Raw genomic sequence first — 25,280 nt, forward strand, 5'->3', positions numbered from 1 at the left:
ACGTCCTCCACAACTAGACTGAAGAACAAAAGGACAGCAACTTGTCTGTTCCCCTTCCCCCAATTCCCCAGCTCTGTTCCCATCCCCCCAATTCCCCAATAAAAATCTTTAAAAAAAAACACCAAAACAAAAAACAAATTTCTAACCTCAAATTTTCTCCTTTGTCTACTGTTTTCCTTTTCATTGTTTTTTGCTTTACTTTTTGGGAGACGTTTTCCATTTGACTCCTACCTTTCTCTTACCATGTGTTTAATGATCATAAACACCGTCTTATTCTCTATCTTCTTAAACTCTTTCTGGACAAAACATTTGTTTTTGTCATTGGACGTATTAGTCATAGTATTTTTGAAGTTTTCTTTTACTCTGCATTGCCTTCTTTGTTTCTAGTCTGCGTTTTGACTTCTAATTTTACACATTCTCAAATGTCTGGAGATGATTAGCCATCTGCTTACATTTCCAAGTGGAGCACTAAAAGCTGATTGGGAAATGTTCGTACCTGAGTAGAGCTAGTCCTTTGGTGGGTGGCAGTATTGGGTGATCAGTTAAAAAGGAGCCAGCTGTTTCCTTGGGAGCACCTTATATCAATATCTGTAGACACTAAAGAATGGCAACAACTATGTATAGTGCCAGGTGGGTACTACATGAATCGGGGGGATCACTGTATAATAATTTATGTCTAACCACTATGCTGTACATCTGAAACTAATATAAAATAATACTGAATGTCAACTGTAACTGAAAAAAATAGTTTAAAAAACAAGGATGAATGTGTTTTTCATCCTTGAGACCATAAATATGCTGAAAAGAACTAAAATGTTTTACAGTAATTTTTTTTTTTTAATTTTATTGGGGAATTGGGGGAGGGGAACAGCATTGAGGAATCAGGGAAGGGGAACAGACAAGTTGTCCTTTTGTTCTTCAGTGTAGTTGTGGAGGACGTCGCTTCAATGACTGGCCCATGTTGGTATTATCATTGTACTCTTCCCGGCTGAGGCAGATCGGTCGCTGGCCACTGCACTACCACTCACGGCGGCTCTTGGCAGCTCATGCCAGCTGCCGGCTGCTCACGGTAGCTCACGGCAGCCCACTGCAGCAGAGGCTGCAGCCTACGCCGTCACCAGTGACTCACAGCAGCCCAGCTCCAGGTCGAGCTGTTGTTCAGCATCTTAGCTGTAGAGGGCGCAGCGTCACTGGCCCATGTGGGATCCGAACCAGAGGCCCTGCTGCTCAGGGCTGGCGTCGCAAGCCAGCTCTTAACCAACGTATCACCCAGCCAGCCCCCTACAGTAATTTTTAAAAAGTGAGAACAACAAAAATGCTATTCAGAAAGCATAATTGTAAAAGAACCAAATAGAACTTATAGAAATCATTCCATTTTCTAGAGAGGAACGCTACATCTGATTTCTGTTCCTGGCTGCCAGCTCTTCTGGAAACCCAGCAGAGGAAAGGAGATAAGAGTATCACATTGTTCAGTTTGCTGACTTTATGTTTTTATTGTGGTAAAATATACATAACAAAATTTACCATCTTACGCATTTTTTTTTTTAAAGATTTTATTGGGGAAGGGGAACAGCCAAGTTGTTGTCCTTCAGTCTTAGTTGTGGAGGGCGCATCCCACCATCCCATGACGGAGTCGAACCAGAAACCTTGTTGCTAAGAGCGCACACTCTTAACGACTGAGCCATCCGGCTGCCCGTTGGCAGCTTGGGGCAGCTCAGTGCAAGGTGCCATGTTCAATCTTAGTTGCGGGGGGGGGTGGCATAGCCCACCATCCCGTGCGGGAGTCAAACCAGCAGCCTTGTTGTTAGGAGCACTTACTCTCACCAGCTCAGGCAGCTCAGCAGCAGCTCAGCTCGGGTGCAGCTCAGGCCCTTGTGGGAATCGAACTGGTGGGACCCTGATTTCAGAGCTCGCGCTCTTAACTAATGGAGCCACTCGGCCGGCCCCATCGTACATATTTTTAAGTGTACATTTCAGTAATGTTAAGTACATTCACATTGTTGTGCAACCAATCTCCAAAACTCTTCATCTTGCAAAACTAAAACTCTATACCCATTAAAAAATAACTCTCCATTCCACTTTTCCCATCACATGGGGTCATACAGTATTTGTCCTTTTGTGACTGGCTTATTTCGTTTAGCATACTGTCCTCAGGGTTCATCCATGTAGCGTGTGTGTCAATTTTCTGTTTAAGACTGAATAATATTTCGTTATATAAATACACCACATTTTGTTTATTCTTTGTTGACAGTTTGTTTCCATGTTTCCACTATAGTGAATAATGGTGCTATGAACATGGGTATGCAAATATCTCTTTGAGACTCTGCTTTCAGTACTTTTCAGTATATACTCAAAAGTGGAACTGCTGCATTATATGGTAATTCTATATTTAATTTTTTGAGGGACCCCCCATAGTAACTGCACCACTTTATGTTCCCTCAGAGTACACAGGAGTTCCATTTTCTTCACATCCTCCCAACGCTTGTTATTTTCTGGTTTTGTTGTGTTTGTGAAGTAGATTTATTTATTGTTTTACTTTTTGATAGTAGCCATCCTAATGAGTGTGAGGTGGTATCTTATTGGGGTTTTGATTGGTATTTCCCTAATGATTGGTGATGTGAGCATCTTTTCATGTGGTTAGTGGCAATGTGTTTACCATCTTTGGAGAAATAGCTGTTCCTTTGTCTATTTTTTAAATTAGGTTGTTAGTTTCTTTGTTGTTGAGTAGTTCTATATATACATTCTGGATCTTAACCCCTTAATAGCCTTCCATGCTATTTAATCAGTTATCACTTGATTTGCAGGTGTTTTCTCCCATTCTCTAGATTGCTTTTTCGCTGTTGATTTTGTCCTTTGACAAAAGTGTTTTGTTTTGATACAGTCCAAATTTTTTTTTAACTTTATTGGGGAACAATGTGTTTTTCCCAGGACCAATCAGCTCCTAGTCCAGTCGCTGTTTTCAATCTATATAGTTGCAGGGGGGAGGGGGTGGGGGCAGCCCACCATCCAATGAGGGTGTTGAACCGGCAACCTTGTTGTTAAGAGCATGTGCTCTAGCCAACTGAGCCATCCAACCGGTTGCCACTCCAATTTATTTTTATACTTATTTTCTGTGCTTTTGGTATTGTATCCAAGAAATGATTGCCAAATTCAGTGTCATGAAACTTTCTTGTATACTTTCTTCTAAGTTTTGTAGCTTCAACTCTTACATTTAGGTCTTCCATCCATTTTGAGTTAATTTTTGTATATGGTGTAAGGGAAGGGTACAACTTCATTTTTTTGTATATGGATATTCAATTTTCCCAGTTATATTTTTTGCACATATTGTCTTTTCCCCCATTGAATGGTCATTAACACCCTTTTGGAAAATCACTTGACCATATATTGTATAAGGTTTTATTTCTGGGCGGTTGCTGACTTGCTCTTGACCCATCTGTTTTCAGTTTTGCCTGAGCTTGCCATCATCAATTTCTCTAGAGAACACACCTCCAGTTTTATATGGAGTTGTCTAGGGTAGTTGCAGGTTGCTCAGGGTGAGAGGAGGATCTCAGGGAATCTTAATTGCTTCTTTTCAAGACTTTCAACTTGTCTTGTTTTCATACAGCCTCTAGTTTTGATTCACAGAAATCTAATTCCCACAGGCCTTTCTGGGATTTTGTCGGTTTCTGGCCTGCTTCTTCTTGTTAGGTTTCCCATCTATATGCTTCAGATTTATCTCTTTCCAAGCTATTAAATTAGTTCTCTAGTTTCCAAACTGATGACTTGTGTGTACTATTATCCATCGATTCTTTTTGTTCTTCTGGATTTATGCCATTTGTCTTTACTGTAAAGCGGATTCAGGACAGAGCAGAGGTAAGTAAAGACTGTCGATGTGCTCAGGCTTCCAAATTTAAAATACTTTATATTTAAAATTTGTAGCTGCTGATTCTTAAAAACTCTACGTGGTCTTCATAGCATCTCATTTGTGTGTGTGTGGTTTTTTTGGAAATTACTTTTTAAATGTCTAGTTATTTACAGGGATAGGTATTTTATAGGTTGATGTTTCTTTTACCTAATGTTTGGGGGGGGGGTGGCCAGGGGGCGGGGGGAGTGTGTCTGATAAACCTGTGTCTTGTCTGCTAACATTTTCTCCTGGTGGATTGTTTCCGTGAATGTTATTTTAGATGGTGTACTCAAATATTCTCCAAATCCTATGCTGTCTGGTTGAGACTCTCTCTACATTGGTTCCACAGCTTATATAAATTGAAACTAACTCAAGTGAAGGGAGTGCCTCTTTTTACAGTCATGTTATACATTTTTTTGTTTGTTTTACCTAGAGTCCAGACCAAGCGAGACGCGCTTCCCATTAGGCAGGTTCCCTCCCTCCTGTCTTTTTTTATTGATGATATGGGGAGGCAGTTACTTCCAAGTGCCTGCTTCTCTTCTGCCAAATCTATCCCTGAGTCACCATTGGAACTGAAACCTTTGTATTCCAGTTAAGCACCCCACTCTAATCCCCAGTGCATCACCATTTTCAAATCTTATTTTTGTTTTTAATGCCTTCTTTACTTGTTAAGTCATTTAATTCTCTTAACCTTGTAAGCTGATACTGTTATTCTCATTTTTGCAGATGACAGAACTACAGGCACAGAGGTTAAGTTTCTTGCCTAGGATCACATACCTAGTTAAATATATTCCACACACCGTAGTATGTCTGCTATGTGTGTGTGTGTGAGAGACACTGCTGCTTTGGCTGTCAAGAGTGTTTTTCATTATAGTTAATGACATATTCTAGAGATTATTACTGAGAATAATTGAAAGTATTGGGTTTTCGGGAAAGTCATGACGTATTTTTCTATGTTTTTCAATGTAAAAATGCATCATGACTTTTCCGATGACCCAATAATTGCTCATGCTTCAATACCCAAAAAGCCACTGTTTAGCATTCATTGTTTGTTACTGATGCCTTCTTTGCATTGCTGTCTTGGGATTCTTAGTCAACAACAATTTGTACTGTTTTCAGTTTGGAGTTGGTGTATGTGATGAAGTCATTAAATGAAAACTGACATTCCTAGAACCACATTGCCATATGTCTAAAATCAAAGTATTGCCACATGGACCAAATTACCCCATTTCTAACTCCAGATTTCACACCTGACAGACATGCATAAAATAGAGTGGAGACAGAAACTCTAAGCCTTATAGGTGGTTGATTAATTATTTTCTCATTTGGTAGCTAGAGGTTTTCAAACACCCCAAGGCCTGCTCCATAGTAAGATTTAGAAAGGGGAGGAATATGCCTTTTAAAAGAAATAAATGGTAGAATGACGAATGTGCAACAGGAGGAACTGGGACTAAAAAATCTGACTGCTGGCACATTCTCAGGTAGATTAATTAGAGAAAAGGCTTCTTGTGAAAGATGAAACCTGGAAATTGATTTTCGTCAAAAACTCTTGGTGATGTATGCTTTAGAAAGTCTGAATTACTCACATTCCACGTTACATGACTGTGCTGTATTACATGACGTAGTACCATAGGGAGTCCAAGTTATACATACTCCGGTTGGAAGACGGCTCTACAGGACACCGTTTCTCGCAGGTGTACTTCAACCTAATGGGAACCAATGCTTGGGGATTGTCCAAAATCAAGTGGTCAGGGAAGTAGACAGCTCTTTCTGACACCTTGTGGCAGCAGCTGAGCACTGCAACTGTGGCTGTCATGATTGATAATCGAACCACATTTCTAGGGCTCTTCACATGAAACACTTAAAGTGACACTCTTCTTTTCCTTAAATATGAGAGAATCTGTTCCAGATAAATGCAAAAAAGTCCTCATTGTATAGAAATTCTCTGCATTTTGAAATTTTCAAGCCTTGTGCGTTTAAAACCATTTGTACGTTATTATACAGTTGATATTTACATTACTCAGGAATTTAGATTCTCTATACCATGAGGTTGGTTGGCATATTCTTCCATACTGTGTTACTGTGAGTAAAATCAAACATAAAATTCTTGGAAATCAAGGTTTGTTTCATTAGAACTGTTATTTGACATTGTTTAAAGGGTTTATAGATGTATACTACTCTACTGCTACAGTTCAGCTTTAATGAACGTGGAGTAAATACTAAAATAAAGTGTCAAATATTGACTTTCCAACAGACCACCAGAAAAGCCTGTTGACTAATAAGCAAAGCTAAGTTTATTAAGCCTTATGCACTAAGGAGAATAAACCCCCTTGACACAGTCGTGTCTCCTAGTAGGGAGATTAGGAAATGATAGAGGATTTTAGGGCTGTGGCTGAGGAATTTTGAAGTAGGTTTTGCAAGGTTGGTAACTTTGGGATTGGGCAATTTATGATGTCATGGCTTTGGATTGGTGGCTATAAAGAGGCATGTGGTTTGGAACAAGTCTTGATGAGTAAACTAATATTTAGTTGAGCCACAGCCTTATCTTCTAAGAATCTTATCTTCTAGGTTATATTTTCCAGGTATATCCTGAAAGAAGGAGCTAAGTGGTTTATACTTGGTCTCAGTGTTGTTTAACACAAGGACTAGAAAATTATATTGTTGTTTTAATACAAAAATAAAAAAGCTTTTCATGGCTGAAAGCTTTTCTGAAAGAAAGGGTTTATTGAGGCAAATGCTCACCAGTAAAGGACCCGATCCTGGAGCATGAAGTCCAGCAGCAGGGGTAGGTGGAAACGACAGATATGTATGTCCACAGTCCTGGAGTTGACAGCACTTTGATATAATACATTATGTTCTGGGGAAGACAGATAAGGGCGGGAGTGGGGGGCGGGAAAAGTTGAAGCGGGGGCAGCCCTAAGATAGGTGCCAGCCACAGTAGTTGATTCAAAGCTCCAGCATACATCCAGGAATGTGAGCAGTCTACTGTTAGTTGATCCACAGCTATTAATTGGTTACTTTCTCACATTCTCTTGCCCACTGTAATTTAGTTTAGGACGTCTCAGAATTTTTCTCTTCTCAGTTTCTGTTCTGAAAAGTAAGACCTGAATTAATTTACATAAATCATTGGTTTGTTTCAGCTTTGCCCGAAGTTTTTACATACAAATTCTACTAGTCACACTTGGCCATTCAGTGCAGTTGCTGAATTAATAGGTATGTAAAATTGACATTTCATATGTAATCTATCGTGTGCAATTGAAGTTTTAAAAAAGCTTTTCATTGAAAAATAGTGTGTAAATGTGCTTTTTTAAAAAAAAACGTTATCTTGAATGGTAACATTATGAGTAAAGGTTACCTAGCATAACAACTATTCAAATGGGTGTCAAATTAATCACTGTTCAACCCTCCTGATACTACTGTCAAAGTATTTTAATTTGCCAAGTTCATGAAACGTTTATGTTGAAAATTTTTTATGCTGATTATGAAAGAGATAGGTCTATTTAAAAAATATGAGAATTATGTTTTTTAGTGGTGGGGAAGTATGTGTAACAGATTCATTTTTCTGGTGTTAATAAGTAGGAGTATTAATATTATGTTAGATTTGTGGGAATAAATTCTTGTTTCTGCCAATAGATAGAATAACCAAGGTATAGGATTGTATTTTAATGACTTAATGAACATGAAAAAAGAGGCAAGGTTGTGATCAGATTTATATTATGGGTCATGTTTTTTTTTTTCTTGGGAAAATTCATGCACATGAATTTTAAGCATGTTTAAGAAACTAAGGAAAATTATAATCTTAGGAACTCTTAAATATACTTTAGATTATTCATCAAGGAAGGCTTCTATCTTAGATGGTGCACGAAAAAGAAAAGAAGGAACTTTCGAACACCCTTCTTTTCTTTGGTATAGTTATATTTTCCAAAATCTCCCAGCTAACATAGGCTGTTTGTATGTTTTTTAAACCCCAGAGTGAATATGCTATAGCATTGCAGCTATTCGGTCATTGCTTTTTTTATGGCAACCCAGAGGAGCTACTCAACCTAGAATCTATCCTTCACATAGTAGTGATTCTCTAGCTTTCAGTTAAAGCAACTGAAAGTCGTGGTGCTCTTTGTGGTGTATCAAATTTTAAGTTTTTAATGAAACACCGTCTTTCCTGAAGTGATTGATTAAAAAAAAAACAAAAAAAACATTTGATTTCAATTGTAGGCAGACTTAATGGAAAGATAGTTTGAGAACCATTATTTATATCATAACAAACACTTAAAAATGTACCTCAAAAAGTATTTTTGGTCAGTTAGCGATATTCAAAAGTATCTTAGATAGGTTCACACGTCAATTTTATTACTGATACTGTTGAAATTTTCTTTTCGTTTTTCTTTGATGTATTCCTTGATACTTAGCTCTTCCAAGAGAAACAGGATGCTAAACAAGGGTGTTAAATGAGATGGTGTACAGAGATCATAGACGTGCAAAAGCCACCAGAAACTTTGGTTCGATTGTGTTAAAAAAAGTTCCACCCAGTAAATTTGGAGATCTAGTTGGTTTTATAAAGTGATTCCTGAATGGCGCAGCATTCTGTCTGGCAGCTGAAGAGCATTCCGAGGGGCTGTACAAAATGGAAAGATTTTATAGGAAGCAGGATGGGCAAGGGAGCTATTAGTGAAAGAAAAGAATGGATTATTTGGGGAACATCTTTTTGGGGGAAGAAGAGATGGGAACAAAGGTCTTGATCCCGCAGATTGCCCTGCGTCTGCTTTCTGTGTGGGGAATGGAAAGGGCCTACATGACAGATTACCGTACTGGGGCTTGACCAGAAAATTCCAGACTGGTTGAGGTTAACTGAAGTAACATTTGAGAGGTTAAAACTACAGTTAGATTAGGTATTAAAATCCAGTTTTGATGTCATGGGCTTGTAGCACGAGTGATGCCATTTTGGGCCTGTGGTTTTCTCTTTAATAATTGAAAAGGGCCACAATTTGAAAAACTGTTTAGAAGTAAACCATCTATGTATGTAGCTTAGCAGACAATGATGCTGCTTTCTCATTTATTCAGTAACGAAATGGTGTCCCTTCCATGTCAACTCAGAGAGCCAGTGGACACTCAGCTCCTAGTTCCCCTTGTGATCGCCAGGCTAGTTTAGACAGAAGACCTTCTTATCTTGATTTTTCTCTGTAGTGCAGTGTTCTTCCTGCTTTTACACTTTTTTAGTGTAGTGGGTACCAGTCTTTGCTCTCTATAAGGAATGGAGGGCTTTGGAAAGAGTTCATTCTGTTAATAGTCGATGAGCAATATAAAGCAGGGCTACGGTTTTTTAGTTCCATGTTTTCAAATCTTAAGAGTTCTTTAATACTTCAGCTTTTTAAATTTTCATAAAATATGTTATTCCATTGCTTGTTAAAGGATTGTTCTGAGCTAATTGCTTTTCTTTAAAATGCAAACTGAAAATGTCTCAAAACCTTTGTTTCTCAGATAATGCATATGATCCTGATGTGAATGCTAAACAGATATGGATTGATAAAACATTGATAAAGGACTATATATGCTTGACATTCACTGATAATGGGAATGGTATGACTTCAGATAAATTGCATAAAATGCTAAGGTATGTAAAAGTGTCACACTTCTTAAAATCATTGCTATTGCCTAGTTCAAGGGTTTCATGTGTCATACTTACTGCCCATAGTTTTTGGTTTTTTGAACATGAAATGGTATACCCCCACAGTATGCTCTATTTTCTGTCTTCGATAATTTTCTACTATTGTTAGGTTATTAGGCAATCCTACCGTTCTTATCACGCCCTCCCCATGTCTGACTTATCTGAAATTCCACAATTCCTTTATAGAGCTGTAGCACATTGATATCAGTTGTTTATACTTTAGTGTAAATTAGTTTTAACCAGCATTTCCGATAAAACACCACGTTTTTGGGGTGGGTTGTGTAATTTTAAAGGGATTTGGAGGATGAGGAAGCAGCATAAAATAGACATAAGGCCTTAGGCTCTAGGGTTGCAGAATAGGATGTCAGTATGAAGCCAAATGTGCCTGAAATGGAAACTAAGATACATACCACAGGTACAGGGTAGAGGGAGAATTTGGCAGCAGACCTTCTACTGTTCCTCAAATATTCCTTATGCTGCCCAGAAGTCAAAGTTACCTCATCAGTAGTCATACTACAGTAGGCTTGCTGAGAACAAGAGAACCATTCACATTTACAGGAGGGGATTTCATGGGGTGAAATCTCAAGGTCCCAGGGGCCCAAATTATAACTTAGCTATTTAGCCAGGATGTGCCAGGAACAGGCTTCCATTTTAGCGTGTGTAATTTTTATTTATTTATTTATTTTTAAAAGATTTTATTGGGGAATTGGGGGAGGGGAACAGCGTTGGGGAATTGGGGGAAGGAGAACAGATAAGTTGCTGACCTTTTGTTCTTCAGTCCAGTTGTGGAGGACGTCGCTTCACTGGCCCATGTTGGTATTATCATTGCGCTCTTCCCAGCTGAGGCAGATCGGTCGCCTGCCATTGGACAGCCACTCAAGGCAGCTCTTGCTGGCTGCTGGCCGCTCACGCTGGCTGCCAGCCACTCACAGTAGCTTACAGCAGCCCACTGCAGCTTCACTGCAGCTTATGCCGTCACCAGCGACTCACGGCAGCCCAGCTCCAGGTCGAGCTGTTGTTCACCATCTTAGCTGTAGAGGGCACAGTGTCACTGGCCCTCATGTGGGATCTGAACCAGGGCCCTTCTGCTCAGAGTTGGCGTCCCAAGCCAGCTCTTAACCAATGCGCCACTCGGCTGGCCCGTGTGTGTAATTCGTAAAGACCACTGTGATGTGGACTTGGTTTCCTTCATTTCAGAGAGGAGGAACATCAAGACAGATTAAAAGTAATTTGCTCAAGATTATACATCTAGGAAGGATGAGACCAGCATACAAACCCAGGATTGCTACATATTATAGTGTTTGAATTAAAAACATGATTATATGTATTTATTTTTTCATTCTCTCTTTTTTTTGTAGCTTTGGCTTCAGTGACAAAGTCACCGTGAATGGTCATGTCCCAGTTGGATTGTATGGGAATGGTTTCAAGTCAGGTTCTATGCGTTTGGGTAAAGATGCAATCGTTTTTACCAAAAATGGAGAAAGCATGAGCGTGGGCTTCTTGTCTCAGACCTACTTGGAAGCCATAAAAGCAGAACATGTTGTTGTCCCCATAGTGGCATTCACCAAACACCATATCCTTTTGCTTTTGAAATAGAAGCTGTGTAAAAACTAAAGAAATAATGTGAACCGTTCGAGCCTTTTGCCCTCCTCCAGATTCTTGTTTTTTAATCACACCTTCCATTCTAGCTCTTATTCTTATCCACTGCCTTTAACCTACATCTGGGACTAAGCCTTTGTTTTTTTTTCTATTCTCAGTTGGAGTTGTGCCATAGAAATCCTTACCGTTAAGTGGTTACATTTATGTTGAGCTTCCCAGAGCTTTCCTCTTTATTTCTTTTTTTTTTTTTTTTAGCTGAGCCATCCCGCCACCTGTTGGCAGCTCACGGCTGCTCAGCTCGGGCTGACTCGAACCGCTGTTGCTCAGAGCTCAAACTCTTGAGCGAGCTCTTAACCAACTGAGCCACTCAGCCGGCCCCTTTCCTCTTTATTTCAGTCTTGTGGTCTGGCTTGAAATTTTCACTAATTGCCATGAGAAGCAAGATATCTTTAGGAAAATACCTTTTGTATAAGCACACTTCAAATATTGGAAACCATTAAATTAGTTAGGGATAATAACCTTGCTCATACTTCATCTTTCTGGGTGTTCATTTGAAATCAAACTGCCATTTTAAAACTTAGAAAGTAATTTAGTAAATAGTTTTTCTGTTGTTTAAGTTTCACTTGGTTTCCATATGCAATTGTAAAAAAAATATGTTGTTGGTCTGTCTTTAACTTCGGATATACGACAGGTGATTAATTCAGCGGAATCAAAAGCAAGCCTTGCTGCAATTCTGGAACATTCTCTGTTTCCTACGGAACAGAAATTACTAGCAGAAATGGATGCTATTATTGGTAAGAAGGGGACGAGGATCATCATTTGGAATCTTAGAAGGTAAATACAGACCTTAGCTAGGTGTAAATCATTTGGGAAGTAAAGTGAATTTGCATGAATTATTTTATTACATTCATCCATTGTTACACAGAGTAGAAATACACTGGAAGGTGTTCATTTTTTAGCATAGTTAATGATTTGTCTTTTCCAGTGATATTTTATGGAGGCCACTTTGGCTTCAATTTGAAGTAATTTCATAGTAGTAAAAATAAATTTCCTAGCACTGCCATTTAGTCTCCATAGCACCCTCTTCTCACTCTTTGTTATTTTACCCCTCTCCTCAAAAAACAAAAAACAAGGAATGAGAAGATAAAAACCCCTGCTAAATCCCAACTTGTATAAAGGTAAAAGAGAAATCTTTGTTCATTTGGTCCATTACTGAAAGCTTAAGCATGGTTTAGCACCTGGTGAGAAAAGTAATATAGATGGGACTTCTGTGTTGCTAAAATTTGTAGTCTTTTATCCTTGTGAGGATAAGATTCTTTGCAGATAATAGTTTTAAAATTAGGATGACTATGTAATATTGAGAGATCTAAGACATTGAACCATAGGAATAAAGCACAAATAGTGGTAAACCTAAAATACTTTAAATCTTGTGGTTTTCTGGCATCCTGTATTCCCTTCTTCTTTTATTTTTATTGTTTTTGCTTTCCTGTCCCTCTTGTCAGTTTTTTTTTTCCATTAAACTTTTTATTTTGAGATAACTTGATTCATATGCAGTTGTAAGAAGAATAGATCTCGTGCACCCTTGGCCCAGTCTCCCCCAGTGGTAACATGTTGCAGTGCTGTAGTACACTGGTACTGTTGATATCGACATTGATACAATCAAGACACGGGACATTTTTATCACCACTGGGATTCCTCAAGTTGCCTCTTTATGTCCACCCCTGCTCTTTCCTTAATCCCAGGCAATCTCTAGCAAGTTCTTCATTTCTATAACTTGGTCATTTCAAAAATGTTATATAAAAGGAATCATACAGTGTGAAACTGTTTGGGGTTGGCTTCTTTCATTCAGCATAACTCTGGAGACCCCCAGGTTCTTGGCGTGTGTCAGTAGCTTGCTTTCTGTTTCGTGCCCAGTAGTGTCGCATTGTGTGCATGGATCACAGGGTGCTTAACCATTCACCTGTGAAAGGCTTCTGGGTTTTTTACAGTTTTTGGCTATTACAAGTAGAGCTCCAAACATTTGTGGGAATATAGTCTTCATTTTCCTACAGTAAATGACCAGGAGTGTAATTGAAGGTCATATGGTAGTTACAGGTTTAGCTTTTTAGGAAACTTCCAGAATGGCTCTACCGTTTGATCTTGCCACCAGCAATATGTGAATGAATTCAGTTTTCTTGCTTTTCCTGGATTCCTTTTCTTTATTTTTTTTCCTTGCTTTTGTTTCCCCTACCACCACTACCATGACCATGGTGTTTTTCGTGTATAGGTGTTTTGTTTTGTTAACTAATAGTAGTTCCTCGCTTAGCTTGCTGTGAAGTTTAAATTTAGCTCCTTCAAAAAATTATTTTTACAGCTACAAAAATGCAACAGAGTTTGATTTTGATAAGGATAAATACGACATCAGAATTCCAGAAGATTTAGATGAGACAACAGGGAAGAAAGGGTACAAGAAGCAAGAGAGGATGGACCAAATTGCCCCTGAGAGCGACTACTCCCTGAGGGTATGTACCCGGCTCTGTGTGGAAGTGAGAAAGCCATCAGATAATGGAAATTATGTTACCCGCCTTCCTTATACATGCTGCCATAGATCTCTACGTGAAAGTATTTCAGGATTGAACCAACTTAATTAAACTTTGCATGAGTACACTTGTTTTATTTGCTTTGAATAATTTTTTTAATTATGAAGTCATCAGATCTAACAGCATTTGTAGTTCTTTTATTATGTGCTTATATTATTAAATTGGGAATACTAGAATCGGTATATTTTATGATGGCCATATTGATTCATTCAATGAAAAATACCAGATTCAGAGTTTCTCTTTTTTAATTTAAAATGTTATAGAACACACACACACCTTGACATCCAAAAGCAATAAATTATGTATAGACTAGAGATAATGTACATTAATATAATTTTGCGATAAATATCTGAGATTTGACCTTAGAGATAAATGGGTATGTTTTTGAGATTGAGGAAATTAATATCTCAATATAACAATGTTGATATAATATTGTTGTTTCTAGTCACTATGATAAGACATACCATAATTTTTCCCCTTATTTTTTGTGCTGAAATGATCCCATAACCCCAAACGGAGGATACATTTGACAGTTGCATGTCACTGTATCTGAGATCCTAGCAATTAAAATGGCACATATTACTAAACTATTCCTTGATATACTCCAACATGTTATTGAAGTATCTCCTAAGTGTTAAGTTAATCTTGCTCAAGTATGAAATGGGTTTAGCGGCAGCCAGAGCAGATGGCATGGTTTTAGTGTACCATAAAGTACAGTGTTTTAAAATGTCATTAATGAATTTTCTAAATGACAAGACATTACCAATTTTGAAATCAGGAGTCGGGGAAAAAGTAAGGTGAAAGTTCACATTTTCATTTTGTGTTGAACCTTTTATCTGTCCTTCAGTTACTCAGTTCATTTCCTTTGGAGATTTCTGATACCTTGGAGAGGTAGACAGAGAAGAGCATATTTTAACATGTTTTGGGAAGCAGAATTTGGTCAAGATTCTAAAGTATCTAAACTTTCGTGCATTAAGAATTGAAAACACATTTAGATAACTGCTGATTGTTAAGGCTCAATTTTTAAAAAGTACTGTGTCTATTCTGCGTAAGTGTTGGTACACATTATTTACAATTTTTCCTTTCCAAACTTAAAACAGTCCCTTTAGTTTATATTATGTTATTTTTTTATCTAAAATAAAATTTATTGGTGCTTTAAAAATTATAACAGCAATACATATAGTTGACAGAAGAGTCAGAAAATATAATCCTTTTTTGTACATACGTACATTTTTAAAAAATTAAAATGAGATCATACCAGACATGGTGTTTTGTAACTTTTTTTCACTTAACATATCAGTATAGGTCAATAGATTGTTTTCTGCAAATCATTTTTACTAGCTATGGTGTGTTGAGTTTATTTTTAATGAAAAGTAATCAAATATTAACTAATAACAGCTTTATAGTATATACAGAGGGTACCAAAAAATGTATACACATTTTAAGAAAGGAAAAAGCTGTATTAAAATTATAATACTCAATATATACCAATAACAAAAGATGAATACAAGTCATGTGTATATATATATTTTTGGCACCCCCAGTATTATTTAAGAGTTAACGGGTCATTTATAAAGCAAGGTGGTAGCTTTCTTTTTAAATGCATGCGTAAGTAGTGTTGAACAGATCTGTGAATAATTATTTCAAAAGGATAATTACTGTGTCTTTGCAGGCTTACTGCAGTATATTATACCTAAAGCCAAGAATGCAGATCATCATACGTGGACAGAAAGTGAAGACACAGCTAGTTTCGAAGAGTCTTGCCTACATTGAACGTGATGTTTATCGACCCAAATTTTTAGTATCCTTTATTTTTTCTTTTTATGATGCCGTATAGAACTATATTAGTCAGGTGTATTCCTCCTCCTCTTTTCTCCTTATTCTCTCTAACTTTGCCCTTTTTTATGCACTTTTGGACTCAGTAAATAATGAAATAGAGAGAATGATTCGCAGGGAGTGAGGTGTGGTGTGTTCAAATTTTTTCTTAACATTTAAGACTAAAACAGTGAGAATTACTTTTGGATTCAACTGCAGAAATAAAGATCATTATGGGATAATGATGTATCACAAAAATAGACTCATCAAAGCTTATGAAAAAGTTGGATGTCAGTTAAGGGTAAGCTGAAAATGTCTATCTTTTATAAAAGTTAGAGTAACTTGTTATTGGGTCAAATGTGAAATAATATGCTTTTTGCCTAATGACTTCAATGTCAGTGTTTTTATTAACATTGGCATGTCACTTGAATTTAGAATACTTTGATATTAATTTCTCATTTGGACCTGAATAATCTTATGAGGGGGACAGAACATTTTGCTTTGCTTTATCTGTGTTTTATAGATGAGGAAATAGGGGCTGATAATAATAGTAACGTTCCCCAGCCCTAACAGTGAGTATGGATCCCAGACACACACGCAGACCTTTCACTACATTTGGCTATGGAGTCCTGGTTAATTCATGCTGGAATGAAATTGGTTGGTTTTAGTTAGTAGCCTGAAAATATAGTATGATAGGCGATTTACTTTTTTGGGTTAGTTCCTAAGTATATTAGAGTCTTCCTCCTAAACCACCTCCATTGTAGAATTTAATTTAGGATGATGAACGTCGTCCCATGTCAGTCTGTGTAGCCTTCACATGTTTTCACAGAAAAGCTCTTTTGGTGTGTGTGTGTTAAGAATTCAGTGATAAATTCTGAAAGGCAACTTTGTTAAAGGTTTTCAGTCTAGGCATTTTTTGTTTTCCAATTCTGTGACTTTTCATCTTCATTCTGAATTCTTTGTAGGATGGATGATGTGAGTGCTACATAGCATGGGTTTATCTTGAATATCATTTAAAAGGTTAAAAGTATTACATACTTTACATGGTATGAGCTCAGAATACAGCAAAAGTAAATTAACTTTGTTGGGCTCTTTGTAATCACTAATATTAGTCAACAAATAAATCCAACAATCTGGCAACCATGATATGAAGTATCAATAACTTATTTAAAAAGCTAATTTTCATTTATAATTGGAATAGTAATTGTCATCAGAAATATTCTATAATTAAATTAAAGTTTCTGAATTTCACTAGGAATTGAAAATGCATTTTTGGTATAGGCCTTATTTCTGAAGTGCTTTGGGATGCAAAAGAAATATTGTATCTGCTACAAGCAGAATGTAAATAATTTTTTTCTTTTACTATTTATGAATTGGACTTAAAATACATAGCTCTTTTCCCCACCCAGTTAAATTTACATTATATGTAATTTCTGGTTAAGCTTTACCTTATAAAAAATAGGCTTTTACAACCAACTTTTAATGTTTTTTCTTTACCCAGATGATGGATTGGACCTAGTATTTGCATTCTGTGGATTCAGTAAACGTTTATTAAATAGGTGTCAAATACCCAGATTTGCCATGCCAAATGCTCTGCATAAAAAGCTAAGATGCAGAGCAAGCCCTCAGAGCTCCGTTTGGGAGGGGAATGTGGTGCATCCTTGGAGCTTCAGAAAAGGCTCTTTGGAGAAGGTGACTGAGATGACTCTCAGTTGACTGTACTGTGTTGGAAAGTCTGGCAAGGCTTTCTAGGCAGAGAAAAGAATATCTGAAAGTGAAGGGAAAGGAACTTCTGAGACTGGCATCACGAAGGGAGTAATTTGCTCTGCTGGACCAGATGTTAAGTGGGAGATCGAGTAATAGGAGAGACAGGAAGATAAGGCTGGAACGGTGAACAAGAAGTACAAATTGAAGGGTACTGTGGTTTCCAAATGGTAGGGGATGTGGAACCACTGGTGGTTTTTAATAGAGCACAATTGGGGTTTTTTAATAGAACACAATTGGAGCTGGCCGTGTGGCTCAGTTGGTTAAGAGCACGAGCTCTGAGCAACAGGGTCGCTGGTTCGATTCCCACATGGGATGGTGGGCTGCGCCCCCCTGCAGCTAAGATTGAACACGACACCTTGAGCTGAGCAGCCGCGAGCTGCCATCGGGCGGACAGATGGTGACTGGACTTGAAGCTTAGCTGGCTGCACCCTCCACAACTAAGACTAAAGGACAACAACTTGGCTGTTCCCTTCCACAATTCTCCAATAAAAAATCTTAAAAAAAAAAAAAGATTATGATTAGATTTATGGGAATTCATCTATAGTTATGCAAAGTTTCATGTTATAAGTTACATGTTCTTTTGCTTTGTCTCCTTGTGTAGACTCAGAAGTAAGTCATGAACAAAGTATATTTGATAATCACATAGAGAATCAGAATAGGACTCATATGGTTTGAGTTCAGTATTGTAGCTAGCAGGGTTTAAAAAAATCACTTTAATTCAATTGACTTGGGTTTTTGTTTTTTTTTTTAAATTAGCTGAGCCATCCTGCCACCTGTTGGCAGCTCAGCGGCATCTCAGCTCGGGCCGGGAATCGAACCTGCTACCCTGTTGCTCAGAGCTCGCACTCTTGAGCGAGCTCTTAACCAACTGAGCCACTCGGCCGGCCCTGAGGTTTTTATTTCATTGCCATTAACAACTGAATGTCTAACTCTGGATAAACTTTTTTTTTTTTTTTTTTTTTAAGATTTTATTGGGGAAAGGGGACAGTGTTGGGGAATTGGGGAAGGGGAACAGCCAAGTTAGATAAACTTATCTAGCAAACATGAAACATGTGCCAGAACCTTTGCTAGGCTCTGTGGGTGTAGAAATGAATTAGTTATCTGTGGTGTCCACTACCTATGAAGATGCATCCCAGTAGAGGTGGTCCTTTTTCCCTTGTGTAAAATTGAGGGTGATAATCCTTGTCTAAATGGACACTTGACAACAGTGGAAGTGGTTGTAGGCTCTAATGTATTTAGGAATTCCTAAAAATGTAAATTAACCTACCAGACACTGTTTTTCTATCTAAAGTTCATGAGAATCTTATGAGATAAGATACAGAAAATGTTTCATACAAATCTTTGTGAAAGGGTAATTATTTTGAGCATTATGTCTTATGCTTAAAATGCCAATTTCGTTTTCTGTTTCAGGCAAACAACATGGGTGTTGGAGTAGTGGGAATTATCGAGTGTAATTTCCTAAAGCCAACTCATAATAAACAAGATTTCGACTATACTAATGAGTATAGGTATGTTATCTATTCAAATTATTCACTTTGTACAATTTATTTTGGAAATACTTTCACAACTTTTTCTAAACTGAATTGTTTTCTCTTGTGGATATTTTTACATTATAGAACTCTTAAGAAAATTGGTAGGTGAAAGACTTACACAGAAAACACATTTAACCGTCATCTTTCATCCTAGGAATTGTATTCTATTCGCTCACAAGTAGAAACTTATTTTCCCCTGTCTTTACTGATGAAGTATTTCTGAGATTTATTTAAAATAGAGGAAGTTTCTATTACTTTAAAGGTATTAATATTTTTTGTGTAGTCATAAAATCCTGAAACTTTGTGTTTAGATGGCAACTTTACAGTAATTTAGTCTTATGTACCTTAGACAGAAAGACTCATGTTTTTTTACAAGTGGTTAGAAGCCATAGAATAAATATGACCATTAATGTTACTTGTAAATTTAGGAAGCACAAACTGTCCTAGTGAACATAAGTTATGGACCAGAATGCAAACGTTATGTAAATATGTATTTTTGGTAAAGACAAATATCATAGGCCCTCTCCTCCAATAAAGAACAAATAAAACAAAGTAGAAGGAAGGATATAAACATAAAAGCAAAATCAGTGAATTTGGAAACACATACAATAAAAGAAAATAAATATTTAGAGGTTAAAATAATAGAAGGTGATTACTAAAAGGGGTCAGAGAGGACAGTTGGTGTCCAGAGCATGCAGATACAAAAGAGCAGCTATTCCCTCAAGGCTGAAAAAGAAGAGACAAGAAAGGATCTAGGTCAGCGGTTCTCAACCTGTGAGTCACAACCCCTTTGGGGGTTGAACGACCCTTTCACAGGGGTCACCAGGTACTTGTATGTGGGCGTATCTGCATGTGGGCCTGGAGACGGATAGAGGAGCGGTGTCTCGGTTCCTAAGACCATCGAAAATATGTGTTTTCCGATGGTCTTAAGCGACCCCTGTGAAAGGTTGAGAACCGCTGGTCTAGGAGAAAGCCCTTCTACCCCCTGAAGTCAGAGATTCAGATTTCTTGTAGCGGTTGTGACAAACACAGGAATGAACTACCTGCTATGGCAAGAAACTTGCAGAAGGCCTGGCCAGAAGAGGTCAGTACGTGTGGCCTGCTGTTGCCAGTGGCTGTGGGTGGGCTGGGGCTGGTTGTGGAGATCTGTCCGCCCAAGGATACAGGCATGCGAGAACTGGGCTGTGTTGCTGAAGTGCAGAGCATGGCCACTGGGCAGCAGCGAGTACCAGAACCTGAAAGACAAGTGTCTTGCTGCCATCAACCAGCAGGTTCATTGCCCCTTAACCCAGTTTACCATTGTCCAGACTGGCAGAGGATAAACGTTTACAGGATCAAGTGCTAGTATCACAGAACTGAGTAAGAAAGACTGAAATTTGAACCAAGAGACAGTAAATGGATAAGTGACACAATAAAAAAGGTTGAAGTTTGTTCTTTGATAAAATTAATAAAGGCTATAAGCATCTGGCAAGACTAAGGAAAGAAACGAGAAACCAAACGGTCCATATCAGAAATGAAAAGGAGGACATTACTGTAGATCTACAGATAACAAAAACCATATCAAAGGGTTAGCTTGAATAATTTTATACCATTTTATTTTTATTTTTTCCTAAAGATTTTATTGGGGAATTGGGGGAGGGGAACAGTGTTGGGGAATCTGGGAAGGGGAACAGACAAGTTGCTGTCCTTTTGTTCTTCAGTCTAGTTGTGGAGGACATCCCTTCACTGGCCCATGTTGGTATTATCATTGCGCTCTTCCCGGGTGAGGCAGTCGCTTGCCGGCCATTGGATGGCCACTTACAGCACCTCACGAAAGTGCACGCCATCTGCCGACCAGCCCCACTGCAGCCTACGCCGCTGCCAGTGACTCACGGCAGCCCAGCTCCAGGTCGAGCTGTTGTTCACCATCTTAGCTGTAGAGGGCGCAGCGTCACTGGCCCCCATGTGGGATCCAAACCGGGGCCCTGCTGCTCAGAGCTGGCGTCCCAAGCCATCTCCTAAGCAATGCGCCACTTGACTGGTCCAATTTTACACTATTTTAGATGATATGAACACCTTCCTTTGAAGTTGAATCAATGTTTAGAAAACTTAATGCATACTAAATTCAAACATTTAAGGAAGAGGTAGCACCATTCCCACACAGACTCTAGCAAGATTTTATGAGGCTGTATAACTTGAGCAATGAGCTTATGAATATAAGAAAGGAAATTTATGTCAGTCTCTCATGATCAAGATTATCATGATGTTAAAGTAATAGCAAATACCATCTAGTGACATGTGAAAAGGATAATACATTAAAATTCAAAAACCAATGTTATTCATCACACTGATATTAAAAAAGGAAACTCATAGTTATTTTCATAGATCCTGAAAAAGCACTGGATAAATCATAACACCCATTTGTGATTTAGAAAAAAAAGGAACATTTACAAAAACCATTAATTGAAAGGGCATAGTAACAATACAGAGTATTCACAAAAAACAGCAAGCATTTTTTTTTTTTAAAGATTTTATTGGGGAATTGGGGGAGGGGAACAGCATCGGGGAAGGGGAAAAGACAGGTTGCTGTCCTTTTGTTCTTCAGTCTAGTTGTGGAGGACGTTGCTTCACTGGCCCATGTTGGTATTATTGCGCTCTTCCTGGGTGAGACACATCGGTCATCAGACACTGGACGGCCGCTCATGGAGGCTCTTGGCAGCTCACGCCAGCTGCCAGCCACTCACGGCAGCTTATGGCAGCCTACTGCAGCTTCACTGCAGCCCACGCCATCACTGGTGACTCACAGTAGCCAAGCTCCAGGTCGAGGTGGTGTTCACCATCTTAGCCACAGAGAGTGCAGTGTCACTGGCCCAATGTGGGAAATGAACTCCTGCTGCTCAGAGCTGGCACCCCAAGCCAACTCCCAACCAACGCACCACTCGGCCAGCCCGCAGGCATCATTTCTAATGGTGAATTATTGATAGCTTCCCCCCAAGAGTGAGAATGAGATAGGTTATCAACAATTCACCATTCTTGCGGAAGTTAACCAGTACAATAAGGCAAGGAAAAGAAATAAAAGTTACAAGCGTTGGAAAGGAAGAAATAAAACTTCTCTGTAGATATATACATGTCCAAAATAATCTGCAAATTGGAATTCATATAGTAACAATATGTAAGGTTGCTAGATAAGTATTCAGAAATCAGTTGTATTTCTGTATACTAGCAACAACAGAAAAACAACATGAAATTTAAAAAATCATAACATAAAAAGAACAAGTATTATGGAGTAAATAAAATACGCAAAGATTGCAACACTGAGAACTACAAAACATTGTGGAGTGAAATTTAAGACCTGAATAAGGAGGTCTACCAGATTCATGAATTGGTCTACTCAGTGCATGAACTGAGTATTGTAAAGTGTCGAGTTTTCTCCAAAATAATTAAATGCATTTCCAGTTTAAAACAAAAACAAAACAGGTGTGTATGGGTGTCGATATATGAATATGCTTATTCCAAATTTTATGTGGACAGTAACAAGACCAAAGCTGGTTAAGACAGTCATTAAAGAACAACAAAGCACAAGGACCTACACTGCTAAGGATCAAGACTTATAAAGCTGCAGTAACTAAGAACGTGGGTATTAATGAAAGACAGTATAGTGAAATAGAGAAGCCAAAACAAACCCACACTTTTCATACATACGGTCACTCAATTTATGACAGGTTACATGATAGTGTAGGGAGAAAATGATCTTTCCAATAATGCTGGGTCACCTGGCTGTCTGTATGGATAAATGAACTTTTAACTCCTGCCTCTCAAATTGAAAAACCAGTTCCAGATAGATTGTAGACCTAAATGATAAAGCAAAATTAAAATGGAAACCAGCGTATTTTCATAATGGGCAAAATTGGAAAAATTACAATGAGTGAAACATAGCAAACGTTGGCAAGATGTAGGCAGTTGGAGCTCAGCCATTGCTGGTGGATGATCATATTTAAAAATTAAAAGCCCCTGTCACCCTGCAGTTCCAGTCCTAGGTATATTCTCAACAGAAATGGGTGAGGAATGGAGGTGATGAGAAAAAGAAATGAACTGTGGCCTTAGTCTTATCTCAAATAGGTCCCATTGATTTGCTTTTTAACATTGTGGGAGAAAATGAAAGCCTTAATTGTGGAACAGAAGCTAATTTGAAGTATACTTGCTAATGATCCCATACTTTGATAAACCAAAAGAAGGAGTTCTAATTTGAATTAAAGCTTGTCAGGTTGGGGTTGAAAGAGAGCCTGTGATTCTCCCAGTAATTAATTGATCAACAACGTGCTTTCCCAACAGGGACTCAGTAGTATTTTGTCTCTTCTTTCCTAGATGATGCTGGCTCTGCTCTAGGAACTTATATAGAAAATTGCCATTACTTTGAATGCTGTTCATTAACTGTACCTTTTAGAGTCTTCCCCCCCCCCCCAGTGTCCACATGCTCATTACTAGGTTATTTATGCTTTCTCTGTGTTTGAGAAAGATTGAATATTTATCATGCTTTTTAAAATTGATTTTATAACTTACTTTTTTAAGGCTTACAATAACAGCACTAGGAGATAAACTCAATGATTACTGGAATGAAATGAAAGTGAAGAAAAATGCAGAGTATCCTCTTTTAAGTTTGCCAGTTGAAGATATACAGTAAGTACATTAAAAAGTCAACCCACTCTAATCAAGATGTAAAATAGGAGAGTATAGTGGTTGTACAGTGTTTGCAGTTGACTTCTAACCCAAATTAAGAAAGTTCTACAACCTGAATCAACACACTGTAAAATGAACGAATGAATATATACATTTGTAAATATACACAAAAGATTCATGAAATAGTATTTACCCATTTGCTGTGTGTTGATATCATTTATTTCATTTGAAAAATGCATATCTTGACCCATTAAATTGATTTCATAATCCACTAATGGATGGCATCTCATAGTTTGAAAAACCCTGGTGTTGTGTAATAGGATCATGAGTGTAAGGCCAGACTTGAGTTTATATTCTAGTTCTGCTCAAGCAATTGTGTGACATTGAACATGTTACTTGGCCTTTTACAAGCTTCCATTTTCTCATTTTGAAATGGGAACATTAATAGCATTTACCTCCTAGAGTTGTAAGACATGCCTGACAGGCACTCAGAAACACAGGTAGTACCTAGCAACAGTCCTACGAATGAGTAATAATTATACTGATGGAAAGATGTTCAAGATGTATACTGAAAAACAAAGACATAACTTAATGGGTTGATTTCCCCACTGTATTTTTTTTGTGTGTCCATATACACATACATAGTGTAACCTCCTGAAACAAGGGGGTTTATATTTACTTTATAAATTTCTGAATTGTTTGATGTTTCATATAACTAAATGCATTTTTTTAAAACTAGATTTAAAAAATTATTGGCATTAAGGTGAAGTCTTCATATGTTAAATGAGTCCACATCAGTTCTTTACAGGATCGTTAGTAATTTTTATTATTTATTTTTTTGTTTCATGTCTTTATTGACCCAAAAAAACCAAAAAGTCATAACATTTCCGACTTTATTCAAACACACAAACAGTAACAAAGGGCACTCACAAGCGACAGGCATGGTCCCTAACATCGGGATCAAAGGCCATGCTGGAGGGTGTAGGTGTCCTCTTGGCCCTGCTTTCTCAGCATCTCTTCCCTTCTTCCCCCACACCCCTGGGATTAGTTAGAACTCTGCAGAAACAAGGCCATCTAGAGGAGGTTGGGCCCCACAGAGCATTGTAATTTTTAAATGATAAAAGTATGAAAGTACTTGATGAACTGAAAGAATATATAAATTTTAGTTATTCAGAGATGTGTTATTTTATGTACTTGAGTGGTTTATTGTGCTAATAAGTATAGATTTGACATTATAGATGCTAACTTAACATAAATTTTTAGAGCAAGGCACAGGAAATATTTTCTTGTTAGAGTTTTTATTATAGAACAAATTTAATAGTATGCTCTTAAACAATACATTTTTGTCACTTTGCTTAAATTGGCTTGTCATTTTTAACCTTTTGGAAGTAACCAAAATTGTTGGTTTCAAAAATTTAACTTGATGCACACAATAATAATATCACAAAAATTTCAGGGACAGGATTAAATAATAGTGGCATTTTATAGTTGAAATGATGTAGAAAATCTAAGGGAAGTGTACTTAGTATCGATGCTTCTGTGCTAATATTTTGTTGTTTTGTTACAGGAAACGCCCTGATCAGACATGGGTTCAGTGTGATTCCTGCCTAAAGTGGCGAAAATTACCCGATGGGATAGATCAACTTCCAGAAAAATGGTATTGCTCCAATAACCCTGACCCACAGTTCAGGTACCATATAGTTGGTAGAGTACCCTTTTTGGAAAGGCAGAGAATACTGTTCAAGAGGTATCAATTGGCACTGGTGACCTGTTACCCCTATATTTTT

General features: G+C 37.8%; 1 protein-coding gene across 4 annotated transcripts in view; it reads left to right on the plus strand.

Moving 5' to 3' along the window:
* The window catches only part of MORC3 (MORC family CW-type zinc finger 3), a 48,161-nt gene that overhangs the window by 9,255 nt on the left and 13,626 nt on the right, over positions 1-25,280 (plus strand). For 2 of the 4 annotated variants that reach the window (XM_019658637.1, XM_019658641.1), the window contains exons 2-11: positions 7,024-7,096; positions 9,359-9,491; positions 10,904-11,118; positions 11,831-11,978; positions 13,498-13,645; positions 15,396-15,524; positions 15,720-15,839; positions 18,716-18,813; positions 23,386-23,493; positions 25,061-25,183. In XM_019658637.1, coding sequence (XP_019514182.1) covers positions 7,024-7,096; positions 9,359-9,491; positions 10,904-11,118; positions 11,831-11,978; positions 13,498-13,645; positions 15,396-15,524; positions 15,720-15,839; positions 18,716-18,813; positions 23,386-23,493; positions 25,061-25,183 — 1,295 coding nt within the window. Of the gene's footprint in view, positions 1-3,320; positions 3,853-7,023; positions 7,097-9,358; positions 9,492-10,903; positions 11,119-11,830; positions 11,979-13,497; positions 13,646-15,395; positions 15,525-15,719; positions 15,840-18,715; positions 18,814-23,385; positions 23,494-25,060; positions 25,184-25,280 lie in introns of those variants that run through there. The other 2 variants (XM_019658638.1, XM_019658640.1) reach the window with 2 other exon arrangements.

The sequence above is a fragment of the Hipposideros armiger genome, unplaced genomic scaffold, assembly GCF_001890085.2.
Source record: "Hipposideros armiger isolate ML-2016 unplaced genomic scaffold, ASM189008v1 scaffold_285, whole genome shotgun sequence".
Taxonomy (NCBI): domain Eukaryota; kingdom Metazoa; phylum Chordata; class Mammalia; order Chiroptera; family Hipposideridae; genus Hipposideros; species Hipposideros armiger.